Source organism: Sturnira hondurensis, unplaced genomic scaffold (genome assembly GCF_014824575.4).
Source record: "Sturnira hondurensis isolate 20B ecotype Veracruz unplaced genomic scaffold, ASM1482457v3 Scaffold0022908, whole genome shotgun sequence".
Taxonomy (NCBI): domain Eukaryota; kingdom Metazoa; phylum Chordata; class Mammalia; order Chiroptera; family Phyllostomidae; genus Sturnira; species Sturnira hondurensis.
The window spans coordinates 4,277,009-4,304,544 of NW_028095539.1; the positions used below are offsets into that span (position 1 = coordinate 4,277,009).

A 27,536-nucleotide genomic window follows, 5' to 3' on the forward strand; every position below is an offset into this window, starting at 1 on the left:
TCCCTGCAGAGGTGTGGAGCCCTTTGCAGAAAGTCCCCCCTTGTCTCCCCCCCGCCTTCCCGCCTGTCCCTCTTGCACAACCCCGCCATGGAGAAAAGGGGCAGAAATCTTACCAAATGTTTCAGCAGGACTTGCTGGAAGTTACCTCACCCTTCCTGAATTTGCCAAAGGGCAAATTACTCCACCCTGGGGTGAGTTGGTGAGCGGGTGGACCATAAATAGGGCCCCCACCAGCCTCCTCACTCGCCTTCCCCTCCTCCACCACCTGCCAGGCTCAGCAGCTGCCCAGCTGCCTAGCTGCCTAAGCCCTGAAACCATGCCTCTAGGTCTCCTGTGGCTGGGCCTCACCCTGCTGGGTGCCCTGCAAACCCAGGCCCAGGGCCCCACTGAAAACCTGATCCCAGCCCCACCTCTGTCCAGAGTCCCGCTGCAGCCAAATTTCCAAGATGACCAGGTAAGGGGCCTGGTGGGACAGTTGAGGGGAGGCCCCCAGGAACAGTGGGAGCAGAGGGAGGAGGGGCAGAGTCTTCAGGAGCGTGGTAGGACAGGATGGGCCCGGGGTTCCGCTCAGTCTGTCCTTGGGTCCCCTGATAGAAGCCACACCCCATGCCCCCATCCCCACCCCAGCCTCACTGATCTGCCCAGCTTCACACTCCCTCCCATAATCTCCACAGTCCACACAAAGTGGGAACATGTTCAGTCCCTCTGCATGGTGAGGAAACTGAGGCACAGGGGGACCAGGTGGCCACTGCCAAGGGTCACTCCATCCTTGCCAGACTCCAGGCTCCCTCCTGGCCTGCGGGCCTCCAGCAGCTGCGGGCTTCATCAGTGCAGGCCCAGCCCAGGCCTGAGCGCCCAGTCAGGGGGCCTTCGGCCCTGGTAGAGGGACTCCTGGTTCTGGGCCGGGCTGCCCGGGGGTGCATGCGGGGACAGAGCAGCAGGGGACCTCTGGGGCCCACACTACCTATCACCAGCCCCCTGCAGTTCCAGGGGAAGTGGTATGTCGTGGGCCTGGCGGGGAACGCAGTTTCAAAAGAAGAACAAGGCCAGTTTAAGATGTACACCACCACCTATGAGCTGAAAGAAGACCACAGCTACAATGTCACCTCCACCTTGCTCAAGTGAGAGCCACCACCTCCTGAGGGAGCATGGGGGGCACGGGGGCTGACCCGGGGGCAGGTTCTGATGTCACGGCCAGGGGATGGCCGAAGCTGACAGTCATTCGTCCTACTCCTACTACTCAGTACTAGAGTCACAGATTCGCTCCTTCCCTTCTTCATTCATTACATCAGAAAGTCACTTCTGATGGACAGTCTCACTTCCATGTAAACAGTCGCAAGGATGGGCAGAGAGCCCTCAGGAAACAAGACAGAAGGAGCAGGGCTGACCTGCAGTGGGAGGAGGGTCACTGGGCCCAGCCTGGAACCCCACCCAGGACTTCACTGGGGGTTTTCGGGGAGATGCCTCTGGGTCAGGCCTTGAAGAAGCCAACCTGCCTTGGAAGGAGGTGCGGGGGGCTCAGGCAGCCACAAGCCACGGAGGCGGGGGTGGGGGGTAGGGGGGCGGTCACACTGCCAGGGCCTCAGACCCTGGCACCTAAAAAATCTGATGAGGAGCACAGGACCCCTCTGGCTGCAGTGGGGAGAGGAATGGTGGGTGCCAGGGCTCACCCAGCTCCTGTGGGTTTCTGGTTCTGGCACCTGACAGGGAGGGGCTGGAGCATTTGTGCAGCAGGGGCAGAACAGGGGAGGGTTTGGGAGCCAAGGACACAGTGAGAGGTCAGGGCTGGCCCAAGGGCCAGGGCAGTCCTTGGGAAACGGGGCAGACCAGAACCTTGGCAGGTCAATTCCCCAGAAGAGGGTGTAGAAAGGGAAACAGTGGGACACGAGCAGGGGACCAGTGCCCAGGGTGGGGAGGACAGTGTACAGGGAAGGCCACCAAGGGAAGACAGTCCGGAAGAGGGAAGGACGGTGGGTGCTGGAGAGTCAGGAGGCCCCGGGCGGCCCACACAGGAACAGCCAGGGCTAGGCTCAGACGAACTGGGGGGGCGGGCAGGGAGAGCCCCAGGCCTGCTGCGGAGGTGGAGGTGGGCTGAGCTGGACCCAGGGCACCAGAGTTCTGGCCCCTCCAGTGGCAGCCCTGGCCCTCAGGTCATCCAGCCCAGGGGGTCCAAGCCTACGTGTCTCCCCCACTCATTCACACATCTCTCCCCTCCAGGGGCCAGCGCTGTGACTACTTTATCAGACCTTTTGTCCCAAGTTCCCAGCCTGGCCAGTTCACCCTGGGAAACATTAAGAGTGAGTTCTGAGTGATGTGGGCCCTGGGGGTGGGGTCCCTGGCACAGGGTCCTCCCAGAGGGGAAACACACCTCCCTGTGCCCCACCCCAATGTTGTCCTGTGTGGGGCTGGGGGGAAATGAGCTGCTGTGTCCAACCAGCCAGCGCTGACCCCTCGCTCTCCACCCCATAGCCTACCCTGGACTGCAGAGCTACACCGTGAGAGTGGCCGCCACCAACTACAACCAGTTCGCCATGGTGTTCTTCAAGAAGGTCTCCTCAAACCGGGAGTACTTCAAGACCACCCTCTACGGTGGGTCTTCACCCACCCCCTCCCCCAGCGGGACCCAGCTCCTGGTCACTTTCAAGGGAGGGGAGCAGCCTACCCCCACGCAGCCCCCAAGACCTCCCCGAGTGCCACCACAGCCCTGAGCCCCGAGGCCAGGAAAGAGCCCTCTGAAGACCCTCCACGCACGCGGGCTCGGTCTGAGCACATTCTTCCACTCAGCAACATTAATGGTGTGTTCCCCGGCCACTCACTGGCCATCTCAACCACAGGGAGGACCAAGGAACTACCCGCTGAACTGAAGGAGAACTTCATCCGCTTCGCCAACTCCCTGGGCCTCACCAGTGACCACATCATCTTCCCTGTCCCGATTGGTAATGGCCAGCTGGGTAGAGGAGAAAGGGACATGGGGACTGTCCAGGTCTGATGTCATTCCACCAGGGAAAGGGGAGAGGAGGGACTCAGTCCCCAGCTCTAGTCACTAGGGCCCCTTGGGAGCCCCTTTGGGTTCAGGAGGACCACACCACACCCCAGGGGTCTGTGGAGCCCTAAGGGATCAGGGCCCCAAGCGCTCTTCCCCGATAGAGAGTTTGGGCCTAATCCAGATGAGCATTTCAGGCCCAAGGCCAAGTTTCCTCAGTCTCATTGCCTGGGGCCCCCTCCCCCTACACCCCAGATCCTGCTATACTAGGCCATTTCCTCCTCACACTCCCAGGCCCCCTTTGTCCTGGGCTGCCTCTCCCTACAGCCCAGGTTCTGCTGTTCTGGGCTTCTTCCTCTCTCACCCTGGGACTTGCTCACCATTGACTTGGGAGGTGCCTTTGTCTGCAGGCAATCTGGCAGGCTACTCAAAGAGCCGTCAGCCTCTCCAAAGCTGAGGGGTTGCCAGGGCTCATAAGGTTAATGGGCAGGAGACCTAAGTGCCCAATCATGTGGCTAGGCCTCATCTGCCTCCTCTGCAGAATAGGTGACAAGCCCCCCAACCCCACTGGGTCTTCTCAGGCTTTTCTCCAGATTCCCTTCCCCCCTCATCTGCCCCTCTGCTGCCCCAGCCCTGAAGGGAACCCCTAAATCTTCTGCTGCTTAGCTGGGCTGGGGCCTGGGGCAGCCCAAGGGCAGTGCAGGGGTCACACACACCCTGCCCATTTGTGACGGACTGTCTCTTCCGCAGACAAGTGCATCGATGACTAGTGAGCAAGTGGTGAGTATGGCTGGGGACGGAGCTGATGGGAGCCAAAGCGCAGTGGCCCGAGGCACCCCTACCCGATACTGCTGCTAACGTGACTACGCTGCGTCCCTCTCAGGTGCCTCCTGTCTCTCTCCTTCCCCATTGCCCTCGCATCAGCCTCTGCCCAAGATGCCACCCAGCTGCCCCCACCAGCCTGGACACCAGTGGGAGGGCCAGGAGACCCTTCTCACAGTTCAGCCCACCCAGCTGTCCCCTAAGCCACCCTGCTGATGGAATCACTCCCAGACTGCCAAATAAACCCATGCTCCCAGTCCCCCAGTCTGTGCTCCTTGACCCCTTGGCCATCTGGGAGGGGAAGGGGCAAAGGTGGGCTCTCAGTATCACTCCCAGACCTCCCTTGTGGTCCTCAGTGAGGACAGAGGCCACAGAACTTGAGTCTGTCCTTGACTGAACACTTCCTAGCTCCCAGTCCTGGGTCCACCACCAGGCCAGTGGGAGCCCCTGCATGCCCTGGCCTTTGAGGGGTACCCAGACCAATGGAAATACTCACAGGCCCGCACCTCATGCCTACACTCAGCCACCTGCAACGGGTCCTAGAGCCAAGGCTCAGCCTGGGCCAGGGAGCTGGAGGGGATACGGGAGGCTCAGCTGCTGTCACCCCCAACTCACTAGGATCCGTGTGGATGCTGAAAGATGGCCACCAGGCCAGGAGGGGTGCACAGTGGGTAAGGCAAGGGAGTGCCCAGGTGAGGCTGTGCCAGGCAGAGAGGGTCACCGGGGCAGGCCCCTGCCCCTTTGCCAGACTCCTGTGGTCCCAGTGCTCACCCTTCTGCCTCCACTGCTGGATGGCGCTGCCCATCCTAACCCCATTCAGAGCACTGTCCCGCACCCACACCTCTATGATGACCTCTTGGACCATTAGGAACAGGCTGGGGGAGGCAAAGAGGGGCACATGCTGCTGGGGATCCAGATTCCAGAAGGCTCTAGGGCACCGGGCCTGCACCACCCCTTCACTGGGCCTGTGTCTGGGGCTTGACAAGCTCCTGTCCACCACAGCTGCAGCTGTAGCCCCTCTGTGTCTGTATCACATATAGGAACCCCCTCCATCCTCTTCTTCCCTTGCAAGGTCAGAGGCCAGAGACCAGGGGACAAACATGCAGACTCGGGATGGGCAACAGACCCTCAGGGAGACATACAGAAACATGCCAAGGCTCGCAAAGATGCACACCACACAGACACTGGGTGGGTGCAAGCACACACGCAAGGAACCAGCACAGGGAGGCACGCGTCTGCCCATGTGAGCGCCCCGCTGCCCCAGGCACTCCCCAGCAAAGCCAAAGATCCATCAGCCAAAGATCCATCCATGATGGATCCATCAGATCCATCACTCAGAGCCAAAGATCCATCCCTCTTCAGAAAAGACTCAAGTGCTTTCTGTCATCTGCTCCATCTGTGGGCACAGGCATCTCCGAGGGGACTGTGAGGGCACAGTCGGCCCTGGTGGTGAGGAGTGGAGATTTGGCTGGAGGGCGGCTGATTGGAGGACTGGAGGAAGGATACCCACACCTTATAGTCAGGGGGTCTGCCAACCTGAGTGAGGGACCAGTCACAAAAATTCTTCAGGCACTGGTTCCGCTGAGACCTCACCTGCACTCAATCTGGTTCAGAGAGAAGGCGGTGGCACTGCCCATATGCGAGTCAGTGGTGGCCCTGATTACAGGTTCTGGACCCCCTTCCTCAGGTGAAACAGTGGGACAGCTTCTGGGACAGAGAAGATCCCTCCCGGCTGTCATAGTCAAGAAGCATAACTGGGCCTGACTGCTCTCCTGAGGTTGGCCTTAACAACCAGTGTGAGGCCAGCACCAGGCTGCCGCAGCCATGGGGCCTGCTGGTGGCAACAGCCATAGGAGTCACAGTAAAGAGCCCCTCTCCCTTGGGACATGCACCTCACTCTCAGATGGAGCCCTGCAGATCACCCTCTGGGCCCAGCTCAGGAGCGACTCTTGCCAGCTGGGTGACTTTGGGCAGGCCTTTTCCCAGCTACTAAAAGGGGTGAGGGATGAGGGCAGCTGGACCGACCTTATCCCGCAGCTTTCCTTAACTGACAGCCATCCGCAGCCCTCTGCGGCACAGAACGTGACTCTCAAGGAGGCTGTGATGAAAAACGGTCCGGAAGCCATATAGGGTCTTTAGAAACCATGAGTCTCAGATTTCGCTCACGCGGAGGTTCACGCTGGCCCACCCGCAGGTCTCCAGCGGCAGGATTGGGCAAAAAGGGAGCAGAATGGGGGTAGAGACTCGGAGGTGTCACAGGCTGCCCCTGCTCCTCTGCTCAGCTCTCTGGAGGGAGCTTCCGCAACCTAGGATCCTCGGCGGGTAGCCAGGGGACATCCCGGAGCCTCACGAGAGACCGCAGCCTGACCGTAAGGGTGGGACTCGGGGCATGGGGGCGGGGTCTGATAGCGAGCAAGGCCGGTTTTCTGTTTGTGGGCGGGGCGAGGCTGGGGCGGAGCTCCTGCCCAGAGGCTTGTGCCTTGGGGGCGGGGCCCCGGGGCCCTGCCCCGGGTTGCGTTAATCCGCGTGGTTCCACCCTTCCGGCCCTGCGTTCCATCCACCGCCTTCACTTTACGCCCCGCACCGGCTATTGGAGTGACGGTCGCCTCGTTTCCGCGTCTTGTGGCCCCTGAGGAGCCCGAGCCTGCAATGTCGGGCCCCAACGGGGACCTGGGCATGCCGGTGGAGGCGGACGCGGAAGGCGAGGATGACGGCTTCGGGGAAGCAGGTGACTCGGGGAAAGGGCAGAAGTGACCTTTGCTTTCTCAGGGGTACCTTTCTGGGAAGGGGGATCAGGGCCGGGACAAGGGTTTGGAAGGAAGGAGCCCTCCTACCCCTCGCCTCTGGTTGGGTTGCAGCTGCAGGTGCCATCTCGGAATTCAGGACGAGCACCTACGAGTGAGTCCCTGGAAACTGCAACATTTGAGAACTGGGCATCCGGCCCCGGTTTACAGATGGGGAGACTGAGGCCGCTTCAGGGACACTCGCCCTTTTGGGATTTGCTCCAGCCACTTCGTTGGGCCCTTGTAGACCCGTAGACTCCTGAGGAGGCGGGGCCGGTGGACCTTGGCTCAGCAGAAAGGGCTGCCCTGTGGGAGCGCGCGCGCGCCCTTGCTGAGTCAGCATCCTCAGCCACCTTCTCCGGTGGGGCCAGGAGCCCTGGCGAATGCGACGGGCTTGTAATGCAGCCTGTTGCGTGCCCAGCACTGCGGTGGGTGGGAAGTGAGGTGTGGAGAGAGAACTATCAACTCCCTTCTCACCCTCTGGAGCCCGCTTCCCTGTCTGTAAAATACTGATTAATGCCTTGTTCATTGAGATGTGTCAGGATTAAATGGGAAAATGAATGGAAAATATTTAGTAGGTCCCAAGATGGAAGGGTTTACTAAGTGGTTATCATTATTCCCTTTAGTGTAATAAAGATTGTTGTATTGACTTAGAGCGCAGGACTTAGTAAATATGGGATAAAGAGCTTTGCGTTTAGATTTGGTAACAGCTTTATTGAGCTATAATTCACATACTAGACAACTCATCCATTTAAACTGTACAATTCAATGGGTTTCAGAATATCCAAAGTGTGCACTAATCACAATAGTTTCAGAACACTTAACATCAATGAGGGGCTGCATTCAATAGAGGTAGAAGACCTCCCACAGGGGAAAGTGGTAAGCTGGTTGCTTTGCCCTGGACACTGCTGGTGAACAGTGGCCAGATGGGTGCAAAGCAGCACCAGGAAGGGCCTCCCCGGAGTCACATGAGTGGTCCCTGGCAGATTCACAGGACTTAGCGCAGTGGGAGGAGGGAGGCCAACGCTCAAAACTGGGAAGTGCCCTTGACACAGAAAATGCCTGGCCCCAGTGGTGTGGAGACACCGCTGCCCCATCCTCCTCCTGGCTGTGTCTCATGGCACGGGTTGTGAGGTGTTGACAACATGGACCACGTACTTGCTGCAGCCGGGCCCTACCTGAGCTCTTCATAACTCTGAATCCTCACAGTTACCCAGTTATTCCCTTTTCCATAAAGGTGCAGTAACTTCTTGGGATGGGACACAGCTGGGCCTGAAGCTCTAGGGCCCTGCCTCCCAAGTCTGAATCTTGGCTCTGCTGCCAACCAGCTGGCGGGCCCTGGGCAAGTCCCTTCCTTCCTGGGCCTCAGTTTCCCCAACTGTGGGAAACTGCCACGAAGTGTTAAGACTAAAACCCAGCAGACACCACCCAGGACCCTGGCCTCTGCAAGCTGTGACAGGTGTTGTTCCTCCAGAACGCACACACATGTGCATCCATGTCCCAGACTAGGGTCCTCCAGCCGTAGCCTATTCCAAACACTGCCAGCTACTTCCCCTTTGTCCCAAGCTGGCAGCAGAGTGTATCTGAGTCATGGACTGGCTCAGAACTCGCTCCTGCAGTGGGCACGGGCTCAGCCCTTGGGTCCTAAGGGACACTGTGTTGCTGAGAGAGGCAGGTCAGAAGTGGCTGTGGAGGAAGGAGTGATGGTTTCTGATGGAGACCAGGGAAGGCTTCTCAGAAGAGGTGTTTTGACTTGGTCTTCAAACAGCTGTTGTGGTTGAGGCATTTTGGGTGGCAGGGATAGTTGAGCAAAGGCAAAAAGGCTGAAAAGTTAGAGGCTTCATTCACTCATCAAGCACTTATTGTGTGACAGTGAGGGCCTCGGGGAAACAGTAGTGAACACGAGGCCACTCCACTGCCCACGGAGCTCTGTAGTCTGACAGGGAGGACAAACCAGCCCACAGGTAACTGCATCAGTCCATCTGGAGGTGCGGCCATGGAGGTGTGGGGAAGGGAACCAGGCATAGGGGCCTGATCCAGTCCGGGGTGTTGGGAAGGCTCCCCGGGTGCATCCTCACTGAGACTTGAGGAACAGGACTCTGCCAGGAGAAGAGGGAAAAAAGACAGGAGGACCGGGCATATTCCAGGCAGAGTCAACAGCATGTTCAAGGGCCCTGAGGTGGGCAGAGGCAGATTTGAGAGAGGAAAGGGAAAGGCGTGGGAGGCGGGGCCAGAGAGGAGAGTGGGGACTTAGAGTCCTCCGGGTGCTTGATCCTAAGGGCAAAGGCCATGGAAGAGCTAGAAAGATGGGCGGGCGGGGGACAGAGTCCTTAGTGGCCTGACTCAGGAATGTGGGCTCTGGCCTGTGGGCAGATGGAGGATGTGGAAAGGAGATTGGTAGGACTTCCCATGCAGGACCCTGGCTCACCTCCCCCTGACCACCCTAACCCTGGAGAATAGGAGGGGGAGCTGAGGTATTATTTCTCTACATCCTGTCCTCTTTTGATATCCATCCATTTTCCAGGTGGTGACACTGAGGCTCAGGAAGGAGTAGAGGCTGGGGGATGATGGTTGGGGGAGAGGGGTATCTGTGAGCCCCGGGGAGACCCGGGATCTTGTCTGTCTTTCCCCTTCCTTCCAGAATATGCTGCCATCAACTCCATGCTGGACCAGATCAACTCCTGTCTGGACCACCTGGAAGAGAAGAACGACCACCTCCACGCCCGCCTCCAGGAGCTGCTGGAGTCCAACCGGCAGACGCGTCTGGAGTTCCAGCAGCAGCTGGGGGAGGCCCCCAGCGATGCCAGCCCTTAGGCTCCAGGAGCCCCAAACCAAGCCCCAACCCTGCCTCCCTAGGCTGGGCTCTAGCCTGGGCACTCACCACCTGACTTAGATACCTTCTCAAGGGCTGGCACATAGGTCCCCTGGTGGCCCTGACTGCCTGAGCCACTTCTTCAGGGACCCCCCTTGGCGTGTCTGAGCCGACCCCCAACACCCAGCCTTCCCTCCTGGGCCAGGTGGGGGCCTGCCACCCCCTGCCTGCCTGCCTAACTCCTGGGCACTCTCCACTCTGCCCAGGCCTTGAATGTCCATATTAAACTGGTCTCCAACACCGCTGCGCCTTTGTGTCCTGGGTTAGGAACCCCAGCGGCCAACAGAGGTGAACGGAGCAAGCGGGGTGTTCCAGGTGTTGCTCATGTGCTGGCTGCTCACAGGCGTGGAGGTGGGGACAGGCCTTCTTTATTGCTGGACACACGAGAGGGTACAGGTAAGGTCGGGACTTCCTCCCCACCTGGTACGTTCCTGGCCAGCAGCGACTTCCCATGCCTGAGACAGAATCAGGCATGCTGCGTGACCCTGTGTGATGATGCGCTTGGCTTCTCTGGGGACCAGGGCCTTTCACTAAGACACCAAGACATGCTGTGCAACCTTGGGCACCATCCTCCTGTTCTTGGCCTCAGCCTCCCCAGTTGGTCTGACTGGCAATCTGTAAGGGTCTTCCCAAATGGGGAAACAGCAGAACTAAAGATCCAACTCAGCCGAGGCTCTGCCCACTGATGATTCGTCCTGGGTCACCTGACGGGAAGGGCAGTGTCCCGCTGGAGCCCCATGAACTCAGAAGCAGAGGAGCAGCCAGGCAAGGGGTGCAACCCTTTCTGCACTTGACCTTCCACAGGATCCAGCTGGAGAGGCTGGCACAGGGGTCCAGAGCTCAGGCCAGGATCAACTCCTGGCCATTCACCAGATGTATGACCTTCGGCAAGTCACTTGATCTGGCTAGGCCTCAGTTTCTTCATCTGGAATCTGGGGGTACCAAGACCTCCCTCCTAGAGTCGCTGTGAAGATTAAATGAGATCTCACTTGAAGGCACTTTCCTAGCCCTGACACATTATTAAGAGGGAAACTGAGGTCAGAGAAGTGAAGTGCCTTGTGATCCCAGAGTCCCTGGTTGGGGAACCCGTCTGGCTGTGCGGTTCGGCCCCACATGGTGCCTGGAGAGGCTGGGTTCGGGCTAAGGCTGGCTGGGGTGCTCCCCTCCCGCTGCCCAGACAGAAGTGCTGGGGGGCACTAGGCAGCCAAACTACCTTCTTTTTATTGGGTTCTGAGTAAAAATGCCATGTCAAAGTTTCCATGCAGACTCTAAACAGCATCCATCTGGACCCAGACCAGGTGGTTATGGGGAGCTCCTTCTATCAGGTTTTGAGCCGGGCTGAGCGCCGAAATGGTGGGGGCTGGGAAGAATGGGCCGTCACCTTGCTGGGGCCCTTGGCTGCATCCTGGAGGCTGGGCTGGGGGTGCAAGCGGCCGCTGGAGGTGAACAGAGCCGTCAGGGCGTTCCGGGCAGTGATCGCACACCGGCGGCTCATGGGCCTGGTGGCAGGGCTGGGGTTCTTGGCCTTCTTGTATTTCTGGACACAGAGGGTACAGGTGAGGCAGGGCTCCCTCCCTCTCTGATGCACCCTGGCCAGCAGCTGTTCCCCCAACCTGGCTAAGACAGCACTGGACACGCTGTGTGGCCCTATGTGCTGCGCTCTGCCTTCCTGGGCCAGAACTCTGCAGCTAACAGCCTGGCCCCTCAGCACTGCCCACACACCCACCCTCTCCCCAGAAAAAGAACAGAAAGAGCCCAGCCCCAAACTGATTTTCTTACTCCCTTCATGGGCAGGGCCTCTCTGCTGGGGCATGTGCCTGAGGACTGATGTCCAGCACAGGGGGGAGGTGGCCACCAGCTGTCACCCCCATTATTCTGGATGGAGGCAGAGGCCTGGGCAGGGTAGGGTGGGGCAGGAGGCCCAGCTCACCTGCAGGTTCTCGAAGTGGGCCAGGGACTTGCAGTGGGAGATCTTTGCCTCCGAGTTGCTGTGGTAGAACTTGTGGCAGATGCGGCAGACGTAGCCCACGACGGGCACCAGGAAGTCCACGCCTGTGGGACAGCAGGGCCTGTGCGCTTACATTCCCCCATGCCAGCCGGGTGCGCCACCCTCTTTAGGGCCCTTTTATTCCCCTACCATGAGGTAGCATCTCAGCCCTGTCAGAATGACTATCAGCAAATCTACAAACAACAAGGGCTGGTGAGGGCATAAGGAAAGAGGAACCCTTTTGCCCTGTTGGTGGGAACGAAGATTGGGCAGCCACTGTGGAAGGCAGTGGGGAGGCACCACAAACAATGAATAGGTCTGCCTTTTTTGTGAGTGGGTAGGCTGTCTGGCCAGGATGCTGTGGCTGGGATCTGGGGCGGGGGGGGTCACCTGAGTCTGGGACCAGAGCTGGGGTCTTACCATATGCAGTGTTGGGGCTGTAGGTCTCTGAGTTCTTCCACTCCTCTGCAGATACACCTTTGGACCTCACCTGCAGACGTGCAAGGGGGGGGGCCTCGGATCTGGCTTCCCCCAGAACCTCCCACCCCTGAATGTGGGTGGGGAGCCCTCTTGAACACAGACTTGACTTTGGGAAGGTGGTGGGTGGCATTCTTGGAGCCTTTGCACGTGCTGAACCTGCCTCCCAGAGCACCCTTCCCAATCTATACATCGTAGGCTCGGCTCATTCAGTCCCTTCCTCCAGGAAGCCCTCCTGCTCCCCTCAGTGGCTGTAATCCATGCCAGGTATGCCCGACACATCATACACATCATCTCCTTGAATCCTCATAGCCATCTGTGGTTCACAAATTTTCCATAAACAGAAAGTGAGGCCCAGGCACACTAACTCACTAGCCCGTGTTGTACAGCCAGTTCAGGAAGGAGCGAGGTGGACCCCAAGTCCTGCTTTCACTCTTAACCGTGGGGCCTCTGCCAGCTGCCTGAGTTCCTACCTGATGCTGCAGTGACCTCGGTCCTGGAGGATGGTGTCAGGTGATCTAGGACCCCTTGTCTCACCTGCTGGACATAAGCCCCTCCCTTCCAGATGAGGCCATCCGGCTCCAGCCACGCCAGCATCACCACACCTGGCAGTACCTTCCACCACACACCAGGCAAATACACGTGGCTTCTAGGAGTGACAGCCACTCCCGTTTGCCACCCTGGCTGTGACCTTCCCTCACAGCCTGAGCTGGGCCTGGCCCAGAACAGGGGCTCTGGAAACATCCATTAAACTAGAAACAATCCACGTCTCCCCAGCTCCTGGCTCACAGGAGGCAAAGCAGCAGAGGCGTTCCAAACACAACCTGGCATCCGAGTCTGAGGTTCTGCCAGGAAAGTGCTTGGTACGTGCCTGGAATAGAGTAGGTGCTCAGAAAACACTGCTCTAGCTGGCTCTCACCCTTCACAGCCTCTCACACGCCATTTCCCATGTGCCCCGCATGGTTCCCCACCTGTGCCTTTACTGAGGCTATTCCCTGGCCTAGGATGCCCTTTCCCTTCTTTGACGCAGGTCAGAATTTCAGCCCTGCTTATTTCAATGCCACCCTGCAGTCATGGTGACGTGTAGTTACATAGCCACGGAGGTTAGTTACTGTTGTTACTCATTCGGAGCATCAGTGCCTATAAACGCCAGCACAGTGCCTCCTGGCCCCTGGGAGGTGCAGCGAGGTTCCCCTGGGCTCGGGGTCCAGCCTCCACCCTGCCTCCCAATTCCCTCCTCTGCCCGAGCACCTGCTTGCAGAATTCCTCCTCAGCCTCGATCTCTTCTTCTTCTTCTTCTTCTTCTTCTTCTTCTTCTTCTTCATTATCCTCATCTTCCTCATCTTCATCATCCTCAAAGCAGCCCACAGCATCCACTGTGATGAAGTGATCCTCATCTTGGCCAGTTACCTCCTTCTCGAACATCTTCAGCTGCCCAGGGGAGCAGGCCGGGGCTCAGGTCAGCTCTGGGCAGCTGAGGAGCCACCGGTCTCCGCCCCACAGCCCTGGGAGTCCCAGTTCCTGCTCTGTGAGGGCTGGGGTACATCTCATCCTGCTGTGTGGCCCTGGCCACAACTCCGTACCGCTGGGCCTCGGTCCTCTGAGGGAGCTGCGGTTACCTCCTTGGCTTTGTCCTTGTGCCCCTGGGACTTGACGTGCTCCACAAACTTGCGAGGGGTCTTGAAGTAGCGGCTGCAAACGGTGCAGAAAGGTCGCAGGGATTGTTTGGCGATCTGGGGAAAGGAGGCAGGCCAGGTGGGCGGCGGGCAGTGTCCCCAGGTACAGCCAGCCGGTACCCCGGGGAGGCCTCGCCTGCCACCTGCAGGCCACCCCTTCTGTAATCAGCTGGCTGCTCTCCGCTCCTGTACCAGAGCACGGGCAAACACGTCCCCTCCCTGTGCCACTGGATCCAACATGGGATGGCAGGTGGCCACAGAGAGAAGACAGGGAGAGAAGACAAAAGCCGAGAGGAGCCCCAAGAGCCCCAGTGGCTCAACGGCAGGGCAGATGGTGCCTTGCCCACATTGAACAGACTGGGAGATGGAAGCCCAAAGAGGAAGCATGGCTGACTCACGGAGAAGCCGGGCTTGCAGACACCAAGGCTGATGCTGACTTTGTGCTCCTACCCTGTGCCTCGTACCTTGTGGTCCTGAGTCCTGCGATGCTGGATCAGGTCCCCCATGTAGTAGACCTGGCAGGTGTTGCACCAGCGCCTCAGAGGTGGGTCTCTGAGTGACGACAGACAAAACAAGCATAGCACGATGTGACACTGTGTTCTCAGAGAGACAACTCTCCCAGATGCTCCAAAAATGGAGTGCTATTCCAACAGGATCTTTTTAGGAAATTTAATAAAATGGAAGAATACTAACATAAGAATAACCAAGGAGCCCTGGCTGGTATGGCTCAGAGGATTGAGCACTGGCCTGAGAACCAAAGGGTCACTGGTTCGATTCCCAGGGCACATGCCTGGGTTGCAAGCCAGGTCCCCAGTAGGGGGCACACAAGAGGCAACCACACATTGATGTTTCTCTCCCTCTCTTTCTTCCTCCATTCCCCTCTGTCTAAAAATAAATAAAAATAGAATCTTAAAATTTTAAAAAAAGAATAACCAGGGAGACTTAGGGGAGAAATGAGAGTTAGAAGCATTTAGGACACCACAGGGTCACCAAGACAGTGACATAACCGAGAACATCTGGCCTTGAAAACTCCTCTTTACCCTCCAGTTTAAGTGCCTGTGCTTCCCAGAGCTGTTCTTGCCCCTCGGCCCATTCCTGGACCTGCCCCATCCAAGGAAGCTGGGGCCCCGTCTGAGGCTCCAGAGTGCCACAACCACGGCATTGCTCACGGTGACTTGTCAGGGCCAAATCCCTTCTCCACCTGCCCTGGGGGGCCCAGGACTCCACCCCCGAATCCCTGGGGCCTGGCCTCATCCTGAGTGTTGGATAAGGGAAGGGCGGGCAGCTGATCTGAAGCACCGCCAGGTCTGCTTGGCCTCAAGGGGCTGGGGCTGGACCCGGGGGCGGGGGTGCTGCCAACAGGAGACGATGCCAGGAACCCTGCCCACCTGAAGCTTGTTAAGAGCCTGGGCTACATCCACCCAGTGTCCTTGTGTCATGAGGTCGATTTTGATGGCATCGAGTTCATTCTGCAAATGCAACCTGGGACCCTGTTCTAACGGGGAACCGTGTCATGTGCAGGTTCTGCCTTATCACGCATTTCCACCCCTGGCCGCCGTATCAGTTGTTCTGCCACGAGGACGGGCCTTAGTCGATCTAACTAATCCACTAGTTTTGGATATTTTAGATCATTTCCAATTAAATTGTTCCCACATTACATTAACTTTGCAAGAAACATCTTTGTGAGTCACCTTTCACCTGTGCTGATGATTCATGCACCCAAGTGTGACTCGCAGGTCGGGCACAGGGGGAGGTTTCAAGCTCGAGAACGTACTGCAAACCCACATGGGGAAGCTCATCCCGAAGTGATTCCCGAGAACAGAGACACAGCTGCCTTCTTCGGAGAGGCTGCTCCCTGCCGCTCAGGGCCCCGGTGCCCTTCCCGCAGAGGGGACCTCAGGCTTCGACCCTGTGTGAAGGCTCAGGGCCTGCCCAGCCGGTGAAAGGGTATCTTTTGGCCTGCACAGGGTTTCTTTAGTTTCAGTTCTGAACTAGCTATTTTGAAGCTGGGAGACTTCACCTACAGATCTGGGTTTCTGGATTCTCCTGAAAAACCAGACCTGAAGCTGAGGGGCAGCAGCCCCATGTGACAGAGCCCAGGTCCCCCAGGGTGGCCTGAGCCAACGCCGACCTGCTTCCCTCAGGAATGACACCTCCTGGCCCCTACAGGCCTCTGCGACTTCCCACAGGGTCACAGAAGGTCCCCCAGCTTCTACCCTCCCACCCAAAGGGCGGTCTCCAACTCCAGGAGGGCTGACATTTCTGCCTCGCCAAGCACCCATGACCGCAAAGGGGAGACCCAGGGTAGCCTAACCACAAGCCCCAGCATGACCTGGCCCGCAAAATCATGCCCGTGGGAGGGTCCGCACACATGCCAGGGGAGTGGCCCCCCCGTGTCACCACCCACTGACTTCCCGCATGGGTGGGTGCACTGTTCCTGCCTGGATGGAACCTTAAGAAGCTGCCTGGGTCACGAATTCCTGCCTCACACCCCATGGCAGGCCATTTTACAGATGGGGAAAACTGAGGTCCAAGGTCACACAGCTACTGGTGTGAAGAGGCCTCAGGGCAGGGGGCGGGGCAAGGCCTGACACAAAGGTAGCCCTTGCAGAGGGTTGTGTGGGGCCCCTCTCAGCCTCGCCTGGCCTGCCAGACTGCCCACCCGCCCCCTGGCACCAGGCCTCCAAGACCCTGCACTCACTCGTCCTCTCTGTCCAGGACATCCCGGGGCATGGGCAGCAGGGACAGGAGGCAGGCCTGGCTGGTGTGCTGCATCTCTCTGAGCCGCTGCTGGTGCTGGGCCCCCGACATGTGGTCCTGGAACTCCTGCGACAAGAGGGAGTCAGGGATGGGCGTGAGGACTGGGCCCCGGCATGCGGTCGGTGCTGGGGCCAGGGAGGCCTCCTGCCTCGTACCAAGAGCACCAGGAATAATAATATGAGTATAATGCTGTCACTAATGCCATGCTCACTCTAGGCTGGGCCTGCGCCTCATGGCCTCAATGTCAAGTTGCCGAATCCTCAAAACCACCTGATGTGCTGGGTTCTAAATGTTTCTTCATCTCACCCATGAGGAAACTGAAGCACAAAGGATGAATCTGCCTTCTGAGGTCTACGCTGGTCAGGGCCGATTCAAACCGGCTCTGCCTGACTAGAAAACTCTGCCTTCGGGGCGAGTCAGAGAAAGTGTTCTGAGCAGATGCATGGCCACCAGCATCTGGCCGCCAGCAGGGCCAGGGCTCACGGGGCCCCACGGGGCCACGCAGGCTGCCGTGGACCTGGGTGTCCCACAGCCCCCACACCACGCAGCCAGCCCACTGCCCAGGGCCCAGGGGCAGCACCTGCTGGCCGCGGCAGCTGGCCCTGCAGATGTAGCAGAAGAACTGGGGGGCCTGCTCGGAGGGCGCGCTGGCAGCAGCGGGGGCGGCGGAGGTCGAGTCGCTGGAACGTGGCCCAGGTGCGATGGATACAGTGCTAAAGGCCCGGCTGTCACTGCTCTGCAGGATGGTGACCTTCAGGGAGCCCCCGGCACCCCACACCTGCACCGGGAACAGGAGCAGAGCTACCACCAGCTGGGTGCTCATGGTGAGCCAGCCCCAGAACCACACACCTATGAGCATTGTCTCCTCAGGCCCGACCGCCCACTTTACGGATGGGGAAACTGAGGCTCTGAGCTCTTACATGATTGCCCAAGCTCACACAGCTAGAAGGTATTACCGTCGGGATTCAAACCCAGGGCCACCTAAATCTAAAGCCCACCCGCCCACACAAGACAGATGGAGAAACTGAAACACAAAGAAGGGAGTGGGTGTGGCCACAATCCACTCTGGAGCAGAGCCGGGACCCGAACCCTCAGCACTGGCTGCCACTCTCTCTCCAAAGAGCAACGTCACCCATGTGAGGGCACCAGGGGCTCTATTTGGGATGAGCAGGCCGCAAGGGACTGTTGTCACCTAAGCGCCTCCAGATCTTCAGAGCAAAGGCACACGAAGGCAACACAGCAGCATGAGAGTTTGGCAGACCACCGTCAACCCCGCTCTGTGCTGCCCACAGCCCAGAGACAGGGCTGTGGTCACATGCCCCAGCAGGGGACACACGATGGGGCCCTGACTGGGGCTGGGACAGAAAGAGGCCCTCCAACCGTTGGGCACTGTGGTCCTCACACTGTCACATTAGCATCTCTACCCACCCTGAGCATCTCTCTCGCTCTTTTTTCACATTCTCCCACATCGAGGCCACTAGTCAGCTCCTCCTGGCTCTCCTCCATGCTGACCTGGGCGCCCACTGGCTCCAGGGAGGCCTCCTCCAGGCCTGGAATGACAGATGCACTGTTTCCCAGAGCCCGCCTCCCACCTGACCCAGAAAGACCTGGGCCAAAGGGCCACCTGCTGTGCTCACAGCAAGGCCTTGAAGCCTCTGGTGTGGTGTTCCCAAGCCCAGTTCTAGGGCCACCCCTTGATCCCAGGCAGTGCTCAGCCAGGGCTGGACAGTGCCAGGGGAGGAAAGAGGGGGTTGGGCAGAGCTGTCCTGTCACTGGGCCAGCTGGGAACTGGCACTCACTTACCTGCTCCAGTTTCTACTGTACTGGGCAGTCTTTCCAGCACAGGAGATTGACCCAGAACAAGTGCTTGCTCCGATGCTGGCACCTGTGGCTGTGGCTGGGCCTGAGCCTGAGCCTGCCCCTGGGTCTGGTTCGAGGGCAGCACTGGCAACTGCACTGGAGGTTGCTCCGGCGGCTCCTCCAGGGTTTGCACCTGTGCCTGTGTTCCTGCCTGGGCCTGGGGATACGTCTGCGTCTGTGCCTGCTTCTGCTTCTGCTTCTGCGGCTGCGGCTGTGGCTGTGGCTGCCGAGGGGGCTGTAATTGTGCCTGTGTCTGCACCTGCGGCTGCACCTGCTGCCGTGGCTCAGCTTCCTCCTGCAGCTTTGGCAGCACCTGCTGCAGCACTAAGCGCTCTGGAGAGGTCTGTGTCTGTGCCTGCTTCTGCAGCTTTGGCTGCACCTGGGCATCCACGGGGGGCACCTGCAGCTGCTGAGTCTGTAGCTGCACCTGGGCCTGCATCTGCAGAACCCGGGGCTGGAACCGTGGCAGTACTCGGGCCTCCAGCGGCTCGGGCAGCAGCTCCGGTGTCTGCGTCTGCTTTGGTGCCGTCATCCGGGCCTGTGGCTGGACCTTTGCCTGTAGCTGCCCTGAGGGTCCCTTCTCTGTGGGCTCCTCTGAGCTAGGAAGGACCAAAAGGCGATCAAACTCGTGTCTTCCAGGTGGCCCTAAGGGGATCCTGGGAAAGGCCAAAACCCAGATTCCGATCCTCATTCTACGGTGTTCCAGCTGGGTGTTTGGGCCCCAGTTTCCCCTAAATAAGCTGGCAGGATCCCTTGCTCTCCCCACCCCCCACAACTTGCTAATATAAATCCAAGACTACCCCCTCTCTGCCTACCCTGAGGTCCCAGGTGCACATCCGCACACCTTCACCCCTCCAACCTGCCCACCTCGTCTGTTTCCAGGTAGCTCAGTCACAGTGAAGACACCAGAGTCTGTCTGGCCCGGGGCCTCCCCAGGTGAGGTGCAGAATTAGGTTCAACCTTCCTCCAAGCCAGAGGCCAAGGCCCTTCTCTGGCTCCAGCGTCCCTGAATGGTCCTGGCCCCACCTACACCCAACCCCTGCCTTTGCAGAAATGAGAATAAAGCAGGGGTCCAGCATCAATTACCTCTTTGACCTTTTAGCTGGAGGCTCAGTCGCCTCACAGGACTCTGGCTCAGGTGCTGAAGTGTGTTTCTCCTTAGCAAAGTCATCTGGGCAGGGAGGAGAGGCGCAGCCTCGAATGAAAGGCAGATGAGGGGCTACCAGGGACACGTTAGACACAAACAATCTTGGGGAGATAGCGCCTGGGCTCACCCCCTCCCCAAGATCCCCACCTGCCAGATCTGCCTCCACTACCAACCCCTCACCCGCCTGCCCCACCCCACATCCCCTCCAAAGGACCCCTCCCTCACCTGGCGTGTCCGCTCGGGGCTCGGCAGCATCCTCAGACCCCTCTGTGGGGTCCGCCTTGTCTTCCACAGGTGTCGTCTGAGAAGAAGAATCCTGCTGCCTTTCAGAAACTGTTCCCACCCTCCACCACCCACCTTGTGAATATGCTCCTGCCCAAGAGCGGCTGGCACAGCCCTCAGGACACAAAGGGGCCTGGGAACCTCAGGTGGGCCTGGTCCCAGAGCTGCCAAGAGATGCTCTTAAATGCCCCGGGAATCAAGTCCAGGAGTTCCATCCGGTTGCCTGACAGGTAAGTAAACCCAGCTTTGGGGGACACAAGCCCCCTCCTGACCAGGGAGCTGTCTCCTGACATCTCTTCTCCACAAAGCAGCCAGAGGGACCCTTCTCAAATGCAAAACTGGTCATGTCTCATCTTGGCCAGGTGAGAACCGTCCTGTGACTTCCCCTAGGCCTGGAGTGCCTCTTTTCCACCCAAGCCTGATACCACCTACCCTCCCTCCTACACAAATGACCTCTGCCCCACACCTACCCTCCAGTCTCAGCTTCCCCTCCTCCCCCCTCTACATCCACACTGGTCTTCTCTCTGGTCCCCCAAAGCCCCAGGAGGCCTTCACCCAGAGCCTCAAAGGTACTTCTTGCAGGAAGCCTTCCTGCCGTCACAGTAGGTCCAGACCCCTAGCACAGGTCCCCAGAAGGCCTTTGGCTTCCCCACTGTGGTACTTAATGAATTGGTGTCCGCTAATGAACAGATGTCCGCTAAATAAATGCATGGCTCCAGCTGTTTCCAGCCCCACCCCCCAGGAAGCCCAGGAGTAGCCCACCTCCCCCCTGCTAGTTAGCCCAAGGAACCAGTAATGAGCTGCACCCTGCACCGCAGGAGGACTCCTTGCCCTTCAGAAACCAGCCAGCTCTCACCCTGCACGGCACGGGCACTGGCCTTCCAGTCAGGAGGCTCAGCTCCGGTCCGTCAGGACAGCTGCGCAGCCCAGAGCGAGCCCCACCTGCTCTGCGCCTCAGTGTTCCCATATGTGAAATGAGGAGGGTGGCCGGCTGGTGTGGCTCAGTGGAGTGAGCACCAGCCTGCAAACCGAAAGGTCACTAGTTCGATTCCCAGTCAGGGAACATGCCTGGGCTGGGGGCCAGGTCCCCAGACGCTTCTCTCCCTCTTTCTCCCTCCCTTCCCCTCCTAAAATAAAATCTTTAAAAATAAATAAATAAAATGAGGGGGGTTAGTCATAGACAAGACCATGTGAGGAGAGGCCCACTGGAAGGTCAGAGGCCATGACCTCTCTCTGGGGGAACATGCCCCGCCTCCCAGTGGGGGCTGCCCCAGAGCAGGCAGAAAGCAGGGCGCTGCCCCTCCCCCAGGGTGCTCTGAGGAGCGTGGTGTGTGTGAGGAGCTGCTGGGACATCCAGGGACGGGATGGTCTCAGGGAGGACGGTGTTCGCTTTGCAGTCTCTTTCGTCTCCGTGCTTGTGTCAGGGGGCCCTTCCCTCTGATGTTCCCACCAGCTGCCGAACCCCGGAGGGGCCGTGGTGGGGGCTCAGATCGTCAGAGAGCAACACTGCGGAGCTCAGGACTCATCCTTGTTTCCCCCCAGGGACCTTCCTTTTACCCTGGTTTCAACGTTTTAGCTAGCGATCTGTTTCCTTTTTATATAACTGAGAAGAGGCTGACTGAAAGCTAGCCCCGACAGGAGCCATCAGCCACGGGTGTGTGGCTTCTGAGCACTTGAAATGTGGCGAGCTGAGCCGCGATCTCAACATAAAATACACATCAGATTTTAAGGGCTTAGTACATACACAGAAAAAAAATTGTAAAATGCCCCATTCATTTTTTATATTGACTAAATACTGGCGTGACAATTTTTAATATATTGGGCTAAATAAAATACGTGAACAAAGTTAATTCCACCTGTTTCGCTTCACTTGGTGAATGCGATTACTAGAAAAATTAAATTGCATACGTGGCTGCACTTTACTTCCACTGGGCAGTCCGTTTTGTTGTTGTTGTTTCTAATTGTTACCAGAGGACATGCTTATGGATTTTAGAGAGAGTGCAGGGGCCCTGGCTGGTATGGCTCAGTGGATTAATGCTGGCCTGCAAACCAAAGGGCTGCTGGTTCGATTCCCAGTCTGGGCACATGCCTGGGTTGTGGGCGAGGTCCCCAGCTGGGGACATGTGAGAGGCAATCACACATTGATATTTCTCTCTCCTTCGCTTCCCCCAAAATAAATAAAATCTTTAACAAAAAAAAAAGAGAGAGAGAGAGAGGGCAAGGGAAGGAGAGAAAGGAAGAGAAACATCGATGGGCTGGTCCTTGTACAGGCCCCAACCAGGGATCGAGGACACAACCCAGGCATGTGTCCTGACTGGAAATTGAACTGCAACCTCTTGGTTTATGGGATGATGTTCCAACCAAATGAGCCACACCAGCCAGGGCTGGGCAGCACTGCTTTTAAGAACTGTCAGAGTACACCTAAAACTCATATAGTGTTATACTTCAATTACATCTCAAATTTTTCCAAAACAGAGATTTTAGGTAAATAATAACACTATAATAACACTGGTAGTGTTTGGACACAGCAAACATCGCATCAGGGGTTCGGGAATATCTGAAGTTTGGGAAACACTACACAGGTCCCATATACCTCCTGCTCTTTTCACAGATGAGGAAGCTGAGGCACAAAGAGGGGTGTGACCTGCCCCAAGGCCCAGTGCGAGCCAGAGTGGGGATCTGGGTTGATACCCAGGCCAGCCCTCTCCCATCCCCCCTGCCCCCCCCACTCCACCCCAGCCACCACTCACCTTGTGATCAGGGGTGGTGGAGGGGGGTGTCCGGGCCTGTTTGGGGGGGTTCCGCCCTGAAAGCATGATCTTGGAGGGGTTTATGGGGACCCTGACAGGAGGGGGGCCCAGCAGGGACTGCTGAGTGGCCTGAGGAAAGAACTGCTGTAGATTTGGGGTGGCCAGCTGTGGGGCTGTGAGGCTGGGGGCTGTCAGGTTCGGGGCTGCCAGGTTGTAGCTGCGAAGGTTACCTGTGGGCAAGAAGAGGGAAGGAGAGGGATTATAACTAGGGTTGGGTGATAGAGGCTAGGGTCAGGGGTCAGGGCCCCAACGCACCAGATAATTTCAAAAGGGACTCTTCCCACCCCAGGTCAGCCAATGGAAAGAGATGACAGCTGAGAGCAGTCCCACTTTGGAAATCAGTGGGGAGGGGCTTTAGGGCTGGTTCTCTGCTCTACTGGGTGAGACACGCCTTTTCTCTCCAGGTGCCTCCCTGGGCGGTGCCCCAGCTCCCCCGCAGGCATGCCCTGGGGTGCGCCTTCTGGTATGTGAAACATCCCTCAGAGGGAGAACCAGCAAGATGACTGGTCCCTGGAACAATAAGACCCTCTCCACCCCGTCCAGCTACCCTGGGGACCAGACACTTGGAAAGCACTTCCCAGGTGTGGCTGCCCAGCTGCCCCATTGCTCTCACTAATTCCCACTACCCAGCAGCCAGGGGAAACTCCTTAGGGCCAGGCGCCTCATCAGACTCGGGAACCCAGTGCTTGCAAAGTGTTTGAACCATAAAAGCCAGTTCAAACTCTCGCGCCAAGGCGGGGATGAGAAGCATAAGGGATCGGGGTAGGGGTCAGATGGGCTGTGAGAGCTGGCTCAAACCCAGACCCCACAGTACAAGCTCTGGACCTGAGCAGGTCAGTCCCCCCTTCTTAGGCTCACTTCCCCCATCTGGCACATGGGGTGACGCAGCGTTTCACTCGAAGCGCTTCATGGGGAGTCAGTGAGATATACAAATGTGCCTTGTATATAGTGAGCGTCCAATTAACATGAACTTATGACAAATACGTGTGGAGAGAGAACTCCAACCAGCTCTCACAATGAGATGAAAGATGGCACACTCCAAAAGAAAAGTGACAAAGGACATGGACAAGTCACAAAAAGAAATACAAAGGCTTAACAGATAATTACACCATGTTAAACGGCACTAACACTCCAAGAAAGTGAACTAAAACATGGAGGGTACAGCTTATTTCTGCCAACCGAATTAGTAAGTGATACGCATATATATGTATGTATATAAAAAAAGCACATAATACCCAATGTTGCTGTGGGCATGGTGAGACCGGTACTGTCATACGTAGCTGGTGACATTGCAAACTGGTCCAGTCCTTTGGGAAAGCAATTCAGCAATACTTACCAAGGGCCGCAAAACAGCCACCCCCCGACCCAGCCACCCTACCCTTGGGATTCATTCTAAGACGACAGTCTCAAACATGATAGTCACCCCGGCATTATTTAAAACAGAAAAAACCCCACAAAACTGAGAAGGTTTAGGTAAACAAGGGTACATTCCATCCAGCGGCACATTAAACAGCTGCTAAAGAACAATCCTTATAGAGACTGTCGAATTATATGATAAATGATCATGCCCTTTTATTCAGTGAAAAAGCAGTAAGATACAGCCTTTCACTCACATCAAGAACCACAATCAAACACAAATCCCTGAGCTGGTGGCCAGAAAAAAACGGGAGGCAATACATCGAAGCCTGGGCAGGTGTGTCTTTCCTTCAGGAGGTGAGTGAACCTATGTACAATTATTTTGGGTTTTCTCATCCTCTTTCTAAAATATTCTGTTCACCTGTCTTTGAAGAGTGTAACTTTTAAAATGGGGGAAAAAAAGGGGGCAGGAATACATATGTATAGACTGGGGGTCCCTGTGCGTGATTTTATCTCTCCACCCATCTCTCTGCCATTTCTTTCATTCTTGTTGATTTTTCATTGAATTTATTGAGGTGACATTGGTTAATAAAATCACATAGGTTTCAGGTACACAATTTTATCTGTCATTTCTAAGTCAGCTCACAGGGCCATTCACAGCCATGCAGCCCTGGAAGGGCAACAACTGTCACATCTGTCGTAAGATCTGGGCTCTGACTCTCCCTCTAATCAATACCTACTTGCTGTGTGACCTTGGGCACATGACCCCTCTCTGGGCCTCAGTTTCTTCATCTATAAAATGGGATCGTGAGTGTACCTTCCTTTAGGGTTGTCAGAATAGTCAAGGACTTGGGCTTATGAAGGCCTCAGCACAGTGCCCAGCCCAGCAAGTCACCCCTACCCTGTGGGAGGGGCTGGGTCTGCACATGTGCTGGCCCTGGGCCCTGCACCCTGCACCCTGGATCCCTGGATTGCTCCCACAGGGGCTGGGGTATCTTGAAAGGAAGAGCTGAGAGACTGTTCTCCACATGGGGAAACTGAGGCAAGGGCACAGGCCTGAAGCACAGGGCTAGAGACATCCCCTCAGAGATACAGGGGGCCAGGCAGCCCAGGCTTTGGTCTAGCTCAGATACTGCTGGTGCTGTTTGACCCAGGGCAAATGACTTTCCTTCTCTGGACCTCCGCCTCCTCATCTGCCCAATGGGATGGGGAGGAGGATGGTCAAAACAGATCTTTCCATCCAGCGCCTCATCTAACCTGAATGTCATTGAGGTGTGCTAAGTGCTTTGCACCGAGCCAGCACTGTGGCCAAGGACACACATCTGGGATTGGATAGACCTGCAGGCCACTGAGCAACTTAGAGACTGGCAACCTCCTGGAGCCTTAATGTCCTCCTCTGTAAACTAGGACGCTGACAGTGGCTCCCTCTCAAGGTTACTGCGTGGATCTGCTGAGATTCCATGTGCCTGGGCTGCTGGGAAGCTGCCACCAAGACGGAATGAGAAGGGCCGGTGGCCATACCTTGCAACTGCTGCAGAAGCAAAGCTCTCTGAAGCACACAGCCATTGAGGAGGGAGGCTGAGTTGGTGCCCTGGAGATTCAGAAGCTGCTGCTGTGGCTGCTGCTGGGGGAGCCCCCTGTGTGTTGAAAGCAGTTGTCAGAAGGTTACTGGGAGTGTCAGACCACTCTCTTTCTGGAGACCCCTCACTTCCATTTCTGCCCGCCTGGGGCATGCCCCTGGGAGTAAGGGCTGGGAAGGGGGCCTCCAAGGCATGGACCTGAGTGGCAGGGCTGGAACCAGCCAACCCAGCCCACGAATGTGGTGCAGGGAACTCACCTGCTGATGGCCAGGGGCAGTGAGGCCTGCGGCGGGGACTGCTGGAGCAGCTGCTGGAGCTGCAGAAGCTGCTGCTGCTGTTGCAGGTGCTGTTGGAGCTGCTGCTGCTGGAGCTGGTTGAACATCGTGGCTGGGAAGGAAGGGGAGTAAGGCTGGGCTCCCCACCACGGGACCTCCCACTCGCCGCCCGCCCACCCGTCCTCGGTTTCCCACCCCAACCGCCGGGGCCTCAAATACTGCTAGCTGAGCTTTACACTCCCCATCCTACCCAGAGCATGCCACATTTCTTCCCCACCCCATCATTACGCCCCCAAGTCTGACAGCAGCAAGAGGGGTCAACCACCCTCCACCAATTCCCCCCAAATCCTGCTGACCGGCCTGCCTTCTAAGGCCCAACCAACCCCGCCCTCTGCCTTTCCAACTCCCAGGGCTCCATCCCCTTCCAAGGGGAGCACCCGACCCCAGTACACCTCTCCCTGCAGCCTTTCTCTGCGCTCACAAATTCCAGCCCTCCCCACTCACAGCCCCCTTTGATATTCCCACCCTCTCCCCTGTGCCTATTTGGTGTCAATAACAGCAGTACCTCCACCCTAGTCGTCAGCCTTCCACTCTCGCCGTGAACAAACTAGAAGGTAGGTCCCCGCTCGGCCCCGCCCCCCCCCACCCACCGCACCCGGCCATTCAGCTAACCCTTCCTAAGCAGATACAGGAGTGTTGCACATCACCTCCAGTAACCCCACTGCCCGCGAAGCCCACAGCCTCCATTCTAGCGTCCCCTAAGCCTTCCGTCCCCGCAGGCGTCCTCGGCCCGCGCACCTCGCCTCTCAGCGCGGCTTCGGCCGCGGGAACTGCACAGCCTCCTTCCCGCACACCTTCCGCCGTAGCGTCGCCCCCAAGGGCCGAGAAGGCCGCGCGCGAGCCGGGCGGCTCCGGCTTCGCGCCTGGGCTCCGGGGATCCGGGGATCCGGGGCTTCCGAGGCTCTACCTGGGCATGTCCGCTGAGCAGGCCGGTCTGCAAGCCGGGCTGGCCAGCGCCCTCTGGAGGACCGGAGGTTCCGGTGCTGCAGACCGCGGCGAGATCCTCTACCGCACGCACGTCACGCTGCGGGGGGCGGCGCCCGCTCACCTGGTGCTGCGGCGCCTGCGGGCGCGACTCCGGGCTGGGAGGATGCCCTTAGCAGAGCAGACCCTCCGACCCCGGCCCTCTGCATCAGGAAGGGCCGGCTCTGAGCTCAAGATTCGTCTGTCGCCCGGAGGGATCTGTCATCTGGGAAGGACATCGCAGGTGACTTCGAGGAGAGCCGTCCCCAACCGACCTCCCCGCGGCCACCACTGTCCCGCGATACGGAGGGCCCGCGTGGGGCTGAGGTGGGAGGGGGCGTGCAGTCAGTCGACCGCTGGACATTCGGGAACCGAGACCCAGGGAGACGGAGACCCGCACAACCTGGCAAAAGAATATGCCCCAGAAAAAAGTGGGGGGGGGGGTCCATTTCAAAGTGTTTTGTTGCCGCCTTGACTCAGCAGCGGGTGAAGAGGCCTGAGTTTAATGATAAGAAACGACATTCATCCGGACTCTGAACCGGTCCTGCTTGGAAAGGACGTTTAATTATGACTCTGCCCTGCATCCCGACGCCCCTCTCCTCAGTCCCTACACGGAGGGACGGAGACAAACAGTCCACGGTTACCAAATAGCAATCCCTATTCCCTTTGCTGTGGCTCAAAGGCGTCTGTAACTGTTAACTTCTCTGGGCAATTCTCTCCCTTTACGTTAAGCGCCGACTGTGTGCGGGCGGGACGCACGGTGGCGCTAGGGACGCGCAGACCCGAGGCCGACCGGGCGGGTTCAGGCAGCCGAGATTCCTCGGTCGAGCCATCTGCAGTCAT

The 27,536-nt window shown here is 57.9% G+C and overlaps 4 protein-coding genes across 11 annotated transcripts; 2 read left to right on the forward strand and 2 right to left on the reverse strand.

Moving 5' to 3' along the window:
* Positions 1-223: 223 nt before the first annotated feature.
* On the forward strand, positions 224-4,064 carry LCN2 (lipocalin 2). 2 transcript variants are annotated; one of them, XM_037036807.1, is made up of 7 exons: positions 224-454; positions 985-1,121; positions 2,218-2,297; positions 2,470-2,589; positions 2,835-2,936; positions 3,734-3,763; positions 3,867-4,064. In XM_037036807.1, the coding sequence occupies exons 1-6, from the start codon at positions 317-319 to the stop codon at positions 3,751-3,753; spliced, it is 597 nt and encodes a 198-aa protein (XP_036892702.1). In that variant the 5' UTR covers positions 224-316; the 3' UTR covers positions 3,754-3,763; positions 3,867-4,064. The 2 variants fall into 2 exon arrangements, with proteins under 2 accessions (XP_036892702.1, XP_036892703.1); XM_037036808.1 differs by having other exon boundaries at positions 3,908-4,064.
* Positions 4,065-6,289: 2,225 nt separating this feature from the next.
* On the forward strand, positions 6,290-9,702 carry BBLN (bublin coiled coil protein). The gene is made up of 2 exons (XM_037036810.1): positions 6,290-6,533; positions 9,230-9,702. The coding sequence occupies exons 1-2, from the start codon at positions 6,455-6,457 to the stop codon at positions 9,400-9,402; spliced, it is 252 nt and encodes an 83-aa protein (XP_036892705.1). The 5' UTR covers positions 6,290-6,454; the 3' UTR covers positions 9,403-9,702.
* A 119-nt stretch (positions 9,703-9,821) lies between these two features.
* On the reverse strand, positions 9,822-26,632 carry CIZ1 (CDKN1A interacting zinc finger protein 1). Of its 7 annotated transcripts, XM_037036796.1 has the most exons (18): positions 26,469-26,550; positions 25,653-25,782; positions 25,337-25,452; positions 23,695-23,766; positions 22,400-22,629; positions 19,593-19,683; positions 19,307-19,439; positions 18,164-18,819; positions 17,789-17,910; positions 16,941-17,138; positions 16,302-16,426; positions 14,065-14,152; positions 13,544-13,657; positions 13,176-13,355; positions 11,868-11,937; positions 11,391-11,512; positions 10,842-10,997; positions 9,822-10,424 (listed from the first exon to the last, which is right to left on the reverse strand). In XM_037036796.1, exons 2-18 carry the CDS (start codon positions 25,775-25,777, stop codon positions 10,416-10,418), a joined length of 2,607 nt encoding a protein of 868 aa, XP_036892691.1. In that variant the 5' UTR covers positions 25,778-25,782; positions 26,469-26,550; the 3' UTR covers positions 9,822-10,415. The 7 variants fall into 7 exon arrangements, with proteins under 7 accessions (XP_036892691.1, XP_036892688.1, XP_036892692.1 ...); XM_037036793.1 differs by having other exon boundaries at positions 9,822-10,997; positions 26,525-26,632; XM_037036797.1 differs by having other exon boundaries at positions 9,822-10,997; positions 19,307-19,391; positions 19,593-19,668.
* Positions 26,334-27,536, reverse strand: LOC118980320 (collagen alpha-1(I) chain-like). The gene is given in 4 exon segments (XM_037036890.1): positions 26,334-26,588; positions 26,590-26,812; positions 26,969-27,096; positions 27,420-27,536. Coding segments are annotated over 4 exon segments (723 nt in total).